The sequence below is a fragment of the Perissodus microlepis genome, chromosome 2 (genome assembly GCF_051167445.1).
Source record: "Perissodus microlepis isolate ML-2025 ecotype Zambia chromosome 2, ASM5116744v1, whole genome shotgun sequence".
NCBI lineage: Eukaryota > Metazoa > Chordata > Actinopteri > Cichliformes > Cichlidae > Perissodus > Perissodus microlepis.
Window position 1 is genome coordinate 14,674,368 of NC_140462.1, and position 16,492 is coordinate 14,690,859.

A 16,492-nucleotide genomic window follows, 5' to 3' on the forward strand; every position below is an offset into this window, starting at 1 on the left:
TCTGTGTGCTGGGGACAGAGTGCTGAAAATGTGCAAAGAGAGGGAAAGAGTGGGTATGTGTGTGATAGAGAGAAAGACAAAAAGACAGAGGCAGAAATAAAGGGGTTAGAGAGATCATCTCACACACACACACACACACACACACACACACACACACAAACACACACACACACAAAGCCATAAACATAATACAGTAGCTTTCAAACAATATTAAGACATTGGCCGAGAGTGTGCAGCTAGTTTATGACAAAGAATCTTTATGCTCTGAGCTCCTATGTTGTTTAGGCCCCAGCTCTGCAGTCTATAATATTTATATTATGCTCTGTATATCTGGACATAGAGTACAGTACACACTGTGGATGTAGCCTGTAATGATTAAAGTTACTTTACTACAGTAAAACGATGCTTCCAGGGATATAACCTCTACTCTGCTCTGACTCTGACAAACATTATTACCACCCTAATGTCTCTACAAAGGTTTTGATTTCTCTGTTTTGGGTGAGGCAGTACAATTTATAGCCAGGCTGTTTCCATCTCTTTCTGCCTGGTGTGGGAGTTTAAGTCTCAGTGCTTTCAAAGAGACATTTCAGCAGCATGCTAGCCTGCAGCCCATGTTTTTCAGCCCCGGCTTGCTGTACAATTACCATCACTCACCAGGATTTGCATGGAAGCTAAAAGGGAAGATATGGAAATGTGTGGTAAGTAACTAGATCCCCTAGGCTAAGGTTTGAAATTTCTAACCTCCACACGAAGGTGGCTCCACTTGAAAATTGTAGAAGTGGGAACTAATTCTCACACTACTGCAGCAGAACCTAGAGATGCTAATGCTAACAATAACAGCAAGTCAATGTAAATGGCTCTATGAGAACAGCCTGTTGTTAATGGAAACACGTTACACAACCTGTAAATATTCCCCTCTCAAACAGAAAACCTGTCAACTGTTGTGGAAATTACATTAGTCTTTGTGCTCTTGTGAAAATGCATATCCTTTAACAAACGATGCATCTTAAAATATATGTAATACTGTGTTTTTCAGCTTTACTTCAGGCTCGACAGCAACTAAAACAATATTCTCACCACAATGTCTATTTAGTAGATTTTCTGAAGACTTCAGTCATAGCACAACCTGTCCAGAAATAATGCAATTGTGGAACTAGTCAAATTATTAATTTAGAATTTTAGGATTTCATACTGCTTAACAGATGAGATTGAAAGTCACACTGATCATTAGCCAAACCTCATCCTGAAAATAATTGTTTATTCACACCAAGCTGCGTTTGATCTGCTTTAAAAAATATTTTAAAAATTGGCTAACTGTGGTTAAAAAGAGAGAATTTGTACATCAAGGCTCCCCTTTTTGACCAGCATGGTGCAGTCTGTTCAAAACATTTGTGCTTTACTTTTAGTGAGTTCTACCGTTTCCTTTTATTAGTCTGTTATTTAGCACCAATTAGCAGATATGTCTGTCTGTAAAGTTTTTGGATGGAGTTTGCTCACCAACTCAGAGAGTATTAGAAGATAAGTTGTTCAACAAAATAGTACAGAGGTGACCAGAAACCAATGAGTGGCCTCTTTGATATACAGTCCATGAAAGTATTGCACACTTAAGAGAATGTAAAGCTATACTGATCAGTTGATGAGCTTGTAAACTTTTATATTTTTCATTTGGTTAGGTTTCTTTTCACATGGAGGACCAAAACGTGCCACTACAAACCGCGTGAGAATGCTCAGTCTGCTTACTGGCAAGATGCGTCAGCAGTGAGAGCATCAAAAATAAACACAGAGAGGAGGTCCTGGAGTAGTAGATAACGTGAAGAGTTTTCTCCTAGCATTTATATTTACCTGGGCATATAACTGTATGTAGGAGGCTAGTTGCTACAGTACATCTGTGGGACTGCTTATTCCCAGAATGCAAAGCAAACCCAGCTAGAGGAAGGTGTTGAAGCTTGCAGTGTACACTTGGTAGTTGGGCTGGACCATGTCCTCAGTATAAAGGAACCACTTTGAAGTCATTTATAATGAGACCAACTTTAACCAGAACGTTGTTGTTTTGGTCTGTGTCTGAATGTGATTGCTGTGTTTACAGCTGCACAAACAAACGGCACCAAGTGGGGGAATAATTTGATTTGAACAGATTAAAAACCATTACAGGTGTGACGACACCCCAAGAGTTAGGGGAGAGCAGATCGATTGTATTGATGCCAACACTGACATTGGATCCCTAATGATGTGATAGGACTGATACTTTAATATGTTTCTCTCCAAGTTTGGTACATTAAATTCATAAATCATCTTGTACTGCTCTCCTGTACATAAGCCGCCTTTAGAGTTTAAAAATATCAGTGATATTGGTTCTGTATTTACTTGGTTTTGCAGTATCACACACCGCTGCTAACGTTTAATTTAGACTTTTGTGGGAAATTTACATCTTAACTTGTGCAGTAACCGGAAGCTCCTTTGATCCCAACCCAACGCGTGGTTACATTTCTAGCGAGGTGCACGTCAGGTTATGCACAAGATTGCGGCGTAGCGTTAAAATGGGGTTCCAGCTATGATGCAAGTTACCCCATCGACATAATGCAGAAGTGTAATTAAATTGTAAGAGTAGCTAAGTAGGGTGGGGCTTTGCAGCTCAATGCAACTAAAAAGCTCAATCTGCTGAAGAAGCTCGTGATTATGAGTAAAAAGCCAGAAGAGCTGCTAAAAGGATTTGATGAGACTCTCTAGTTGACTCTGAGTCTAATTCGAGACCCCCCCGGTCCCCCAAAAAACAAAACAACAACAACAACAGTTACATTTTAAAACTGGTATGTTTTGTGCACATAAATGATTAGATTTTTATTCCATTTGATGCAGAATGTAGGCATACTGACCTGTGTCTTGAGTCCATTTTGCACCTTACTATGTTTGCAGTTTTCAATTTCATTTCAACATTAAAGCGCTCAAAGCCAGAAAAAGCTCGATAAAACCCCATAAAACTTTTCAATTAATGAATAAACCCAATTTCTTCTGGTAAACATTCTCTCTTTATATTTATGTGGTCGCCTTCAATATTTTTTTTTCCCTTAAAAGCAGAGTGGAAGTAGTTGTGGGCAGAATATAAATAATTTTGTTGATTTGGCCTTCTGGCCTTATTTACTGACATTCGAGGCTTGCTGTCTGTTGTCCAGTCTGGTGAGAAATGCAATGATTTGAGTTCATTTGCTATGCACAGAGCGGCTGATGGCATCAGTCGACCGGTATTGCTACAGAGACTCTGGAGATGTGAGAGCTAACGATAACATCATCAGCACCCTCTCTGGGAGGCCGTGCAGGACGGCGGTAACAGCGAGGCTCAAAGATGGAAAAAGAGAAGTGGGAGGAGACCAGAGAAGTAAAGGAGGGGAAAAAGGGAGGAGAGTTTAGGGCTTGTCAATGACTGATTGGAAAGTTTCCGCCTTTTCCAATCTCTTCCTCCGTCCCTCCCCTCCAGTCATCTATTCCATCATTTTGTCTTTTCTCCGCTTGGCGTTTCTCCTGAGAGAGAAAGTGTGTGCGTGCCTGTGTGTTTGTGTTAGTCGGGTTTGGTCCCGCAAGGAGCCAATTAAAACACAGACTTGGCCATGAGCATGAGAGAGGCAGAACTTGGGTGTGTGTTCAAAAATATTTTTTGTGTGTCTGATTGTGTGTGTTTTCTCAATGCACCCTTTTCCTCGTATCGCCCGAAAACAAAAACAACAGCTGTGAGAGAAATAATACCTGGAGGAAAGGGTAGGGGAAAAATTGCCAATCATGCAGGCGCAAACACAAACACATACCCACCTTGTCATAATGTGCATCGAGGTAGTCCCTCACAGTTTTTAACGCCTCGTGCACAGCCTGCTCAGATGGATATCCTACAGAAACACAAACACACACGCGCAAGTGACATCAAAAATACACACACAGTTTTCAGAACAGGTGCAGAGAGAGATCTGTGTGCTTGCGTTGTGCTGTTGTCTTCGGTGCTTTCTGTTCTTCTTTCCTCTATTCTAACACTCCCCGCTCTGACTCCTCTCACGTCGTCTGATCCCGACTCAGTTATTCCAGCGAGACGCAGACACAACACACTTGTTGGTTACGAGGAGACAGATGGAGAAAGACTGCTTTTCTTCTTCTATATTCATTGAGCAGCTGAGACCTTTCACTGCTGGAAAATTATACCCAGCGCTGGTAAAGCAGCACAAAGGCAATGAAAACTCATCATCTGGCCAAACTGCTCAACCCAAACAAACACTATGTGATTATACATTAGGAGATGGTTCAGCGTGTTAGCACAGGGGAATACGCGGCGGTACAAATTAGCAACATACAATTTGTTAGAGCACTGAAACAAATGCACTGAAGAAAATGTAATATAATATGTTAATATGTGCCCACTATGGCTTGTTATATAAAACATTTTACTGATTGACATGTGCATCTAATTCAAGTGGCCTCACTCCATCTGCACAGGTGTTTTCACTCCTTTTTCTGTTTGTTTGGACCAATTGAGACCTGCGTCACTCTTTAATTCAATATTTCAACCCTTATAATTTTAATTTTAAATGTATATATTACATCCACGCATAAAATACTGAAATAAAGACTGAAAAATACAATGGCGTGAGCAGAGCTGTTCACTGAGCACACTGATTGTTTTGAATAGTTTCCACTGAGTGCATTCATTGCATATGATGTAAACAGCACCACAGGTTGTCAGCAAGGCTAGTGCTAGTGCTGGAGGAGGCAGAGAAAATGTGCAGCTTACAGCAGTGCTGTTAAATATTAGAGGATGATTTTGAGCAAATCTGTGCAAATTTGCACAGGAAAAAAAAGCTCAGCCAACTAAGCCACTTTATTACGTACATCTGTTCAGCACATATCTAATCAGCCAATGTAAATGCAGCAACTCGATGCATTTAGCTTTATAGGTGAACACACCCTGCTGAAGTTCAATACCAAGCATTAGAATTAGAAACTGCTGATCTACTGAGATTTCCCCACACCACCATCGCTAAAGTTTACAAAGGATGGTCTAAAAGAGAAAAGATCAAGTGAGCAGCAGTTCTCTGAGTGGAAATGCCACAACTCCTGCAAGCAAAGAACAGCAAACTCACACTACAATTCGCATGGGCTCTCCGATCTCAATCCAATAGAGCACCTTTGGGATGTAGTTGAACAGAGGGACTGACATCATGGACGTGTACCTAACAAATCTGCACTAACTGTGTGATACGATCATGTCGATATGGACCAAAACATCTGAGGAATGTTTCCAGCACCTTGTTGGATCTATGGCACAAAGAATTATGACTGATATGCAGACAAAACAGGATGCAACACTTCACAAGGTGGCTGCTGGGTGTCAAATTAATGTAATTTGTGTCCACATGGGTCTGAAAAACAAGCCACACTGTCAACATAATAAGCACCAAACTTGAAATGTCAAATTGACTTAAAGGATCAGGGCAGTTTTTGGTAATAACCACAAAGGATCAGTCATGAAAAGTGTAAGATCCTGTGGAAACAGCCCATAAAAAGTCCCGTAGAGCTGAATTACGTCTGTCCTGATTTTTACTGATTGGTTTATATTTGCATGCAGTACCAGTGAAAAGCTTAGGCACACTCAATCATTGAAGAGGATTTCTTTATTTTTAATTGATTTCTACATTTTTTAAAAACAAAACAACATCTGCTGAATTTGACCTACAACACAGTAGGTAGAGCTTTCTTTCTAATGCTGATCCAGGAAATTGTACCACATATGTGTATTGTGGTCCTGGATTATTCTACTAGTAAATAAACGATTGCGATGAATCATCAATAGCCAGTGAGAAGAAAACTAAACCACAGACGCACCTGTAAAGCCACTAAACGATTGATATTCCAAAGCAAACATCACTGATATTCTCATAAATGTTCAACATATTTTAAAAAATTTACATTTAAGAAATTTACATTTTTTTATCATGCTCACTCTGTACAACAATCAAAAGAGTGTAATTTTGTGCATTTGTGCATCACGTTATCTTATTAAACATAAAATGTTCTGATACTGTGACGCACAAATAATTAGAAACATATCTGCCCTCAGGTGTGTCTGAGCTTTTGATTGGTACTTTTGTTTTTCTTTGCATGTAAAAGTAATCTGTCTGGTTTAGCAGTAGGAGAGTTCAGTGATTTATTCAGTTTAGGGAGTTTCAAAGAATGGGGGCTCTACTGAAAAAGCAGCTCTTTTATAAAATTAAAATGCAGGAAAATAAACATTAAGTGGTTTATTTCGGTACCACAAATTTAGTGAAAAAACTCTGAGCGCGAGCACCGATTTAATCTCAGAGCTTAACTTGCACAGCACTGGATGTGAAGCACAGCGTGGAACACGTTTCCCTTTTTAATATTTAATCAAAACCAAAATCTTTCCTCCAACCTTAACTCGAGTGTTTTAGTAATCTGTACTTTACCACCTATCTGACGCAAGAGGCAACCTGAGGAGAAAAATGTTGCTAATGAACATAATCAAGGATGCAATTATACTTCCTCCAAAAATTTATTTACTGTCCTTATTAGTAAAGTAAGTAAACTATTTCGCTTATTTCCCAGCAGAGGTCTTCTCACCTACGCTGTAATGAGGTCTGCTCAGTCTTATTGACTGAAACACCAGCGAGGTTTGCAGGGCCTTAAAGTGCAGCTATAATAGTGGTACAAAGTCTGGGAAGAGGTGTACATCATCTGTGTTACTACTAAAAAATACAAACAACAAACTACTAGTGTGACTGCCTGCCAGGCACATTTGTTTTTCCCAATTTCGTTAGATTACAGAGTATAAAACACTGATGAGGAGCAGTTAATGCTTTAATAGGAATTAAGTTACAGCTCTAAAATATGAGACCATTCTTTAAAAATGAAACTCATACACTGGTATGTTTTCTGTGTGGAACTATGGCTTAAAGATGGCAGATTTGTTTTCAATTGCAGCATGTAGAGACACAAGCTGCTTATACCTCCTAAAGTTACATAATTTGTGTTACTCCTTCAACACCCTGACCTACAAAACACTCACAAGGAAAGAAACAGCGGGACAATGACAAACAAGCAGGACAGGGAGGAAGACAACCTGGAGTCAACTGGGAATTTAGCCTTTTCCTCTTTCCAGCAATGACAGAGAGGTGTCAACAACTAGCCCTCACAGCAAAGCCACCCTGGGGTGTGTTTAAGCACTATCCTTAACTCTCTCCTGCCAGCGTGAAGAGGATTACAGTCAACATAACACAATCTCCGGCCTAATCTATCTTAATCTGCCGCTCTTAATCCAAGGCGTTAATCTGAGAACCACCTCTGGGTCGGGGGAGATCATTTGACAAGCGGCACCCAGAGGCTTGGCACTCTGGTCAAACAGGCAGACTGACAAGCGTGTGATGGAGAGCACACAGTGTGTACAGTGGATGAAGACAGCAGAGAGGAAGTGTTGTTGGTGATCAATAAATGTGAAATAAATGATAGAAAACTTACACACAAACACAAAGTGTAGGAACAGAGGAGACACACACATACAGGCACTAACCGTAGATTCCAGTTGAGATGCAAGGGAAAGCCTGCAGAGTGAAGAGGGAAAACCAAGTTACAGTGTGCTGCAGGTCACATTTAAACATTTTTCAGCTCCTTGTGTCACTCTTATGTTCTAATGCTTTCAATTAATCCACTTTCCAATTTAAACACAACACATGACAATAATGAAGCACAGTCATTTAGAAATCAAACGCTCCTTTTACATACGTGTTCAGACAGTAGATTCAGTACTTTGCTAAATCACCTTTTGCAGCAATGCAATATGAGTTCTTGGGAATAATCCCACAAGTTTGGCATGCTTTTCTTTTCCAAAGCTCCTTTTCATTTTGACAGAATCTCTCATGCTCAGCGAAGCTTAACGGGAAGCAGTGGTGCACAGGCGTTTTCAAGTGTCTCCTGGGATGCTCCTTCAGGTCCAGACTTTTGGTTGACTTTCCCACACCAGAGCAGAGTTTACTTGGTAATGTGCTTTATATTCTTGCTAAGATGTAAACTTCTGCCTGAGTCTGAAATCTTATTATGGAAAAGGTTTTCACTCAGTATTGCTCTGTGTTTTTTGCATCCATCTTCTGCTGCCATTATTGTGTTTGCCTGTAGGAATGGTATTAATTAGGCGATGCTCAGTGTCAGCGTGGGGAATTGTGGCCTAAGAGTTCAATCTTTATTTCATCAGACCAGAAGTATAAGAGTCAGGTATCCGACAAAGCAGTCTGTCCACCATAAAGGCCTGACTGCTAGAACGCATCATCAAAGGCTGCCCTTCTTTTAGACTCTCTAATCTCCATAAAGGAACTCTGGATCCTAATTATCATGACCTTTGAATTATTGGTTACCTGTTCACGCAATGCCTTCTTCCCCTATTCCTGATTTTGACAGGATGAGTGTTGGTGGTTCCAGATTTCTTTCATTTTCAACCAAATTCAACCAAATGCACCCTGACAGTGCTTTAGCACAAAAACTACATCGAAAAGTGAAAACTTGAAAGACAAAAAAACAAAAACCCATCTCGCAGATCTTTGGAAACTTTATTTTAACTGGTATGTGTATATATTTCCTGATTTTGTCCAATGATTTCAAAAAGACAGATCATGCTGTAGGCATTTCAAGGATCACTGATAGACGTGGGATGCTTAATTACGTGTATCAATATAAAGGCTCCAAACAAAATGGAAAAAAAGACTCACTCTTTTAATTAAAAACATACACACACTTTACAACCTTGTTTTTGCTTTGACATTGTGGAGTACTGTGTGCAGACTGATGAGAGAACATGAACTGAAGAAGAGCATGAAACACATCAAAATGGGGAAAATTTTAAAAGATCTGATAACTTTCTGAAGAGCTCATCATCATCACAAACACTCTCTGTATGTCTATCCTTCTGAGGACACTCGATGACATAATGCATGGCCTATCCCCTCTACTTAACCTTAACTAGCATAAACCAAAGGCCTAGAAGCAACCCTTAACATAACTCAAACCTGACGCTAAACCTGAAGCTTAAATCTGGGTCCAAACCTTTGACGATGTATCAAAAAGCAACTTTCCCCAAATCTCCTGACTTTCAAGGTCTACAACAAACTGGTCCTCACAAAGGCAGCCATACACGTACACACACGTAGCACTGCACAGAAATCACACTCTCTGCTGGATCCCGATGGAGTCTTTCTCTTGATTGTTTTTTATGGCAGCCTTTCTTCAGCCTCTGACTTTCACATCTATTTAAAGACCAAACTGTTGATCATCCTTTGCTGACGAGGCCGAGCAGGGAAGAATTCTTCCGTCAGCTTCGGCCGTGCTAGCAACACTAATCAGACATCATTACAGTAATTACGATGGTGGGTATACAGACAGCCACTGAGGAAACAATCACTTTATACCGTAAGGTATTATACTTTAGGAAAAGAAGTTAAAAAACTTCTTGTGTCCACGATTTTGTGGAATTGGTGCATTTTTGCAACAGCTACTTTTTAATGATGCTGGTGAAAATGAAGCTTTGAATGGAAGACTTGCTGCAGTGCTAGACAGATGTGGGCTTGTAATTGTGTCATATTAGTTTAATACAACACTAAATGGGCTTTTTTCCCCCACCAATGCTGTGATTGAGTGGGAGATCCTTCCCAAACAACAGGACAAACAGGTAAAAGTTAACAGGTAAACAGAGTTGTCACCCTCTTCTAAGAGCTCACACTGCTTTTTACAAGGTAAGTGTTGCTGTGTTCTGGCAGCTGAATGCCTTTAACTGTGTTGTCTTAAAAACTATCCTCTTGTGAGTTAACACGTGGGCTATGAACCATGACATTTCCAGTTTGAATCATCATTTTATTCCATCTCTCTCACCTGTCAACTCTCTCTACTCTGGGTATATATTAAAGTCCTCACCCGTCCGCACTGTTTATTTGTTCTTATTATTAACAATAGCTGCAAAAGAATCTGCAGCAGATTCATTATTTCAGGTTCCCGACACAGCGAATGTGAGCGAGGGAAGTGTTTAAAGTCTATTTAGCACCACATTCCCTCTTTTGCATCTCGGCAAGGTAAAAGAGGTAATTTGGTACTGAAAGTATTTAACCTTGGATTTAGTTTCTCTAAGTCGCCCAATTAATCGCTTCAGATTAGCTTTGAAAGCATTTTTTCACAGCACAAAGACAACTGGGGATTTTGTCTCCGCAGTACTTAGATTTCATCTGATTAAAAGAGGCATGTCTTTGCAGCCGCTATGGACCGCAGGACAACTGCCAAGACCAAAAACTTTTCTTTTCTTAAATTGGACAAGCATAAGCAGGCGGATGTTTTTAAGACAGACTGGAACAATGTCGACTTATATTTTAGTATAAAGTTGCAGCAGAGCCAACAGTTACATTTAAGTCATGCATTATTTCCTGCACTGTAGGTGATTTTGCTTACATTGCTGGCAGACTCACCAGCAATGAAAAACAATGAGAAGAAGAGACCACAGCAGAAGGTAAATGCAGCTATTAACAGAAATAAATACATATTAAAAATCAAAAGGATTATAACTGTTAGTGTGTTTGCCAAGTCCGTGCAACCCCACTGGTTCTCCTTTGAGTCAAGCAGCCAGTAAACTTCAAATCTGGCAAATTTCCAACCTGTTGTCAAATATGTCAGTACAAGCAGATGTCTGGATGCTCCCCAGGTCTCCAGATCTGTTCATTTAACCTGACTGCACAGCTTAAGACTCAGGGTGAAGGGAACTATGCCTCACAGGTTCTCTGACACCTACAATAAACAAATAATTTGAAGTTTTGTGAAAATTGCTGTTGCTATGAAAACTTCGGTAAAAAAAAAATCCTGCAACTGATGCATTTAAGTCTGTTTTAAATCCTGTTCTTTACTAGCGAAGCTACTAATGTTCTGCATTAATCTTCACACTGCTTCCATGCTCATGTTTTCTTCGATTGCACCTCTGACTTTGTTTTCATGTTGCTTTGGTGCTTTTTCTTTGGCTTTAACACTTCGTTCTCTGTGAAACCTCCTGCCTGGTGTGTTTCATGCTACCGTCTTACAACTCACACTCCTACCTCTTTTCCCCTTCCTCCATCCATCTCAGTTTGAACACTGTATTCTTTGAAAAACCCAATGCGATCATTTTTTCTGGCTTGGGTTTCTTTTTTAACTATAGCACCCTGTCATACAGTCATGACTGCTTCACCCGTCCTTTTTTTCTTCCTACCAATGATTCTTTTGTATTCCTTCTTTTGATTTCTTCTTTATTCGTGTGTCACAGTCTTTAGTACTTCTTTTTCTTTACCTTCTTTTACTTTTAACCTGACCTCTCAATCCTCCTGTGTTACCCCGTTTTCAGCATCAGTTCAAATTGCTGTTTCAAATTCATTCTCACCACAGAACGAGCACCATTTTCGGTCGCCGTCTCGAGGCTGTTTCTGTAGCACGATCTTAGCGCGTTCTTCTCCTCCTCTCCAACTCCGCCTTGTGCAATCGGTCCCACTGTGTGAATCACATCTGCAGAGATGGGAAGAAAGAATTCTTTACACAGTGTCAAAGGTATGAAGCTACTGTAAAATAAAGGTAACAGGACAACTGCGAATAAAATACAGTTAAAATTTATAGTTTTTATCAGGGAACTATTTTAAATATTATTCATAAACTCTACTGTTGACATTAAAGTCCTTATAAAACATGTTTTATATCCCCTGACAAAAGCATGAAAAATTATGCTTATTGTAAACAATGTTCGTGATCAGCTGAAAAGTAGTGCACTTTCTGTGCCAACTAGCACTAACACTATAATCTTTAGCTCTATCCATGTTGATAGTATGATAAAACGTGCCCATCATCAGAAGAGTGGATGACCAGAACTGCTGGTGCACACCAAGAGGCCAACAGTGGATACATTTGTGGTTTGATATTCTGTTTAGCATAGAGGTGCAATTTTGGAAATTGCCATCCATTTTTTTCCGGATAAAATAAACCGTGATCATCCTACATGAAGCGATGAGTGGGCTTCGAGGGCTTGAAGAAGATTACCAGCCTTCCAGGTGATGCAGTTTAGCCGTGCTCCAAATGAATATTGAATGTTTCTTTGTGTTCATGTACAGGAACATGGCAGTAACACCATAAGTCTAATTGACGCAGCTAAATGGAACACCTCTTGTATTTTAGCTGTTGCTTCTGGACTCCAAACAGCTTCTATTTAAGCGCTCTAAGAAAATCCATAAGCTTGCAACTAGAGCAACATCTCTGTGGCTGTACTCTTCTACTGAGGAGTCAAATCTCTTTCTTTCAGTTAGGAAAACAGAAAACACTGGTGAAGATAAACAAGATGACCTTCATTTTAACACTGCAGGATGGTTTTCTTAAGTAATGAGCACAATGAAAAACAAAACAAAACGAAGTCTACTTTTTCACATTTCAAACAGAGTTACTACGTGACAGAGTTTCCCAATCTCACAGTTTTATTCATCATAACTTCAAAAATAAATAAATCAGGCAACCGGCTGGATGTATTAAGCTTTCAATAAACCACCTTCTCTGTCAGCTCACACAGTATACTGATCGCACTTCAAGCAAGTGTAAACTCAGATGCCTTCCATCTATATAATCCAGGTCGTCTGTACATGATAGTCATCAAAATTTGCTTTAATACACATTTAAAATACATCAACTAAAAATCAGTGTCAAGTTGCATTTGAGCTGATAGCAAAAAAGCTTAAAACATTTTATACGGATATATTTTTTGTCACCAAACTGTACATTTCTTTTTTCTTTCCTTGCCCCACTGTTATTGATTGTGCTGTCTCTGATGGCACATTAGCCATTAAAGTTTGACAACATGTTGGCCTTTCGTTTACATTTTTTACCTCTACTTGACCCAAGTCTTTTATTTTTATTTCTATTTTCTACATAGAAAATCAGCAGGGAATTCATGTTTTGTGGACGATCGTTAAAAAAAAGAAAAACTCCCACTCTTGGCATACTTATTTAACCAAAGACCAATTAAATAGTTTTACCCAGGAAAGTATACATTATGCAAGGTTATCTGTATTGCAGCTGCGCCTTCTCTCCCCTCCTCCTGAGTCCCGAACATGAAGTCGGAAATGAGGTAGAATGTAAACGTCCCATTAATAAATTACACTTCCTGGTCTCTTTGCAAGTTGCAGCTTGCTGGTACCAAGTTTTTCTTCAGACCTGCCATAATTCTTTGTGGTATGAATTCAACGAGGTGCTAGAAACTCAACTGACATGAATTATGTGAATCTTCTGTTCCAACATATCCCAAAGGTGCTCTGCTGGATTCATATCTGGTGACTGTGGAGGGCATTTCAGTGCAGTGAACTCACTGTCACGTTCAAGAAACCAGCTTAAGATGATTTGAGATTTTTGAACTTTTTGAACTATCAGGAGATTGTGCAGGGATCGACATGATCAGCAGCAGTACTCAGGCAGGCTTTCGTGTTGTTTTAGCCAAATTCTAACCCTACCGTCCACCTGCTGATGCAGAAATCAATAAACTTCATGACAAATAAGGTTATTCCAATCTTTTGTTGTCTAATTTTGGTGAGCCTGAATTGTAGCCTCAGTTTTTTGTCCTCAGGTGACAGGAGTGGCACTCGGTGTGGTCTTCTGCTGCTGTAGCCCATCTGCTTCAAGTTTCGATGCTTTTTGCATTCAGAGATGCTCTTCTGCAAACCTTGGTTGCAACTAGTGGTTATTTGAGAATGAATTCTCCTCTGACCTCTAGTATCAATAAGGCTTTTTCACCAAAATAACTGCAGCTCACTGGATATTTTCTCTATTCAAACCCTTCCCTTTGAACACTAGAGATGGTTGTGTGGGAAAATCCCAGCAGATCAACTTTTTCTAAAATATTCAGACCAGCTTCAATCACCTTGCTCCCTGTTTCCGATGTTCAGCAGGTTGTTTTCACCGTGTCTACACATCTAAATGCACTGAGTTGCTGCTACGCAATTATGGCAGATAAGATATTCGCATTAACAAGCAGTTGAATCTGTGTACCCAACAAAGTGGCTGGTGAGTGTCTATTTAAGGTGATCCAGTGTTGCTATGATATGTAGAAACGGCACTTTAAATCAGTAAAATAAGCTGATTTTAAACTGGGTTTTCTCAATATTTCTGGACTTTTTTCCCCTCACTTTGATTTCTGTGATGATTAATGAGACTCTGAACTGTGAGATCACAAATGCATTTTTACTATTTCAATCTAAATTTCCAGAGGGTTTAACATTTGATTTTAACTACAGAGCTGGAAAGCTTTGAATCTACTGCTGTCACTGGTTTTGATGCCGCATGCAAATCATTTTTTCTGGGTGTTTGTCACAGCCTATGGTGTCGTACGAAAACAGTTTTTAGTACTACCATTATTTACCAAACCGAAAACGGTACAAAGCACTTTGAAGTTACACTGTCCTCTCAGCGAGTCCACAGCAACACCATCTTTCACTGTTCCCAATTTGCTTTGTGTAAAATATTTTTTTCATGCTTTTCAGTCATGTAGCCGTAGCTCGACTAATTGATACCGTGTACTGTCTCTGTCAAGTTAATTGCTGCAGTTTTACTCGATGGTCTCAGAAAAAACATTTAAATTTGTCTATTTGATTAAATAAAGGCTAAATAAACTGAAGCGTACTGACGTGAAGGTTGAGGAAAGACAGGAAAGGCAGAGAAAACAGGAATACTAGTAAACAGAGACGGCTGTCGGTGAGCTGCGGTTTAACCGGCCTCTACACGCCCACGCCGACACCACCACACATTCTGATGAGGCTCAGCATGTTGCTCAGCTTGAATCCCAGCGGTGTCATAAGACCTGGCTGGACCACCGCCTCTACACGAGAACACACACAAACTGAAAAGAATCTCAACAATACAAGGCTTTTTTCTTCCATCTAGTACCAAGAGACACCTTTTTTTCTTAACAGGCTCCCATGAGGTGAAATAATCTCTGATTTTTTCCACCTCAGATCAGTTTTGACACTTCAGTCTTGAATAAAGTGTGGACTGATCTGCAGATTTCACTCACACCAGACAGCTCAATCACAGCCTCAAACATGCTCACTGTTCATTAAAAGGGGCCCTGTTTTTTTTTAATTATTATTATTTATTTTTTACATCCATCTAGGACAAGTTATTTGTCACATGCCCTCACTAACAATGTGATATAATATAAATGTCTGCTTGTCTATTTGCAATCTGGCTGTGCTGGGTGGATTGATACTGAAATATTGACGTTTCCAAATCCTGAGATTCCTGTCTTAGAATCAATTCTAATTTAAAAAAAACCTAATCCATATCTAAACTCAGTAATTGGACATAAATGTGTATTCAGCTGTGTGCTGGGGAAGAAATTCAGCCCTCTACTCATCCAGTGGGACCAGCCTGTGGGGGCGGAGGTGGGTGCTGGGGTCAGTGGAGGGTGAGGGGTGATTACATATTGTTCATGATGTACAGTAGTCTGGTCTCATGCCCGCACAGAGAGAGTGAGGAAAAACACAGAGAGGGCTGATAAAAAGCAACAATTATCACTGACTGCAGCAAAGTAATCTGTGTCTATCTGGGCTACAGTTTTATGAGTTAATGTTCCCGTCATTATTAACCCTTTAATTTAAAAATTTCAACCCTATAGCAATATTGGGGGATATTACAAGATTATTTTATTTGGTTGCATTTTATGTGTTGCGAATCAGGGTCAATTTATTTTCAATATATGATGTAGGGTAAATATTTTTTTTAAAAGAACTGAATTGATTTGATTGTCCTCTCCAGAGTAAAGGTGCTTGTACCAAATTCATAAAAATGTTATTACCTTTACTTTCTGTCTTTTCATGGATATGTGTTTTAAGTGTGTTGCAAATATTTCGAGAAATCACTATATTTAATTTTCCAAGCAAAATATAAAAGAAGTGAAGGGTGCCTAATAATTTTGTATAGTACTGTATATATATATTCATTATGGCATTATTTACTTATTTTATCATGCATTTCTTTCATTATAATACAATATAATTAAAAACCAAGCCTGTGTTTTCTCCTCTGATCTTTAACAGTAGTTAGTGCAGATTTGGACGCTCCATAAATGTTAAAGAGGTAAGTATTACTTCTCAGTTGCAGTGAATAGATAGAAGAAAATAAACTGTAGAAAACTAAACAGAAGAAAGAAGAAGAGAAATAACAATTTAACATAAACCAGTGACACTCCGGTGCCTGATCAACCCTGGCAGGGCCTCCTTGGATGAGGGTGTCCTGTGATAATGTCCGAAACACCCGATGAATCCAAGGTCAAATACTGATGATGTGTCCCAAATTTTAATATGATAATCTACATCAGCGCTCTAATCCCTAAACCTAACCAAGGAAGGAAAAAATGGCAGATTAGCTTGGGTAAAAGACCAAAAGTTGAGGCACACAACGATGTGTGCCGGTGGTAAAG

The 16,492-nt window shown here is 39.5% G+C and overlaps 1 protein-coding gene across 1 annotated transcript in view; it reads right to left on the reverse strand.

Moving 5' to 3' along the window:
* Positions 1 to 16,492, reverse strand: part of macrod1 (mono-ADP ribosylhydrolase 1) — a 142,854-nt gene that overhangs the window by 8,551 nt on the left and 117,811 nt on the right. The window contains exons 6-8 of the mRNA XM_084948908.1: positions 11,429 to 11,550; positions 7,562 to 7,592; positions 3,802 to 3,875 (exon numbers count right to left, since the gene is read on the reverse strand). Of these exons, the coding sequence (XP_084805034.1) occupies positions 3,802 to 3,875; positions 7,562 to 7,592; positions 11,429 to 11,550 (227 nt within the window). The remainder of the gene's footprint in view (positions 1 to 3,801; positions 3,876 to 7,561; positions 7,593 to 11,428; positions 11,551 to 16,492) is intronic.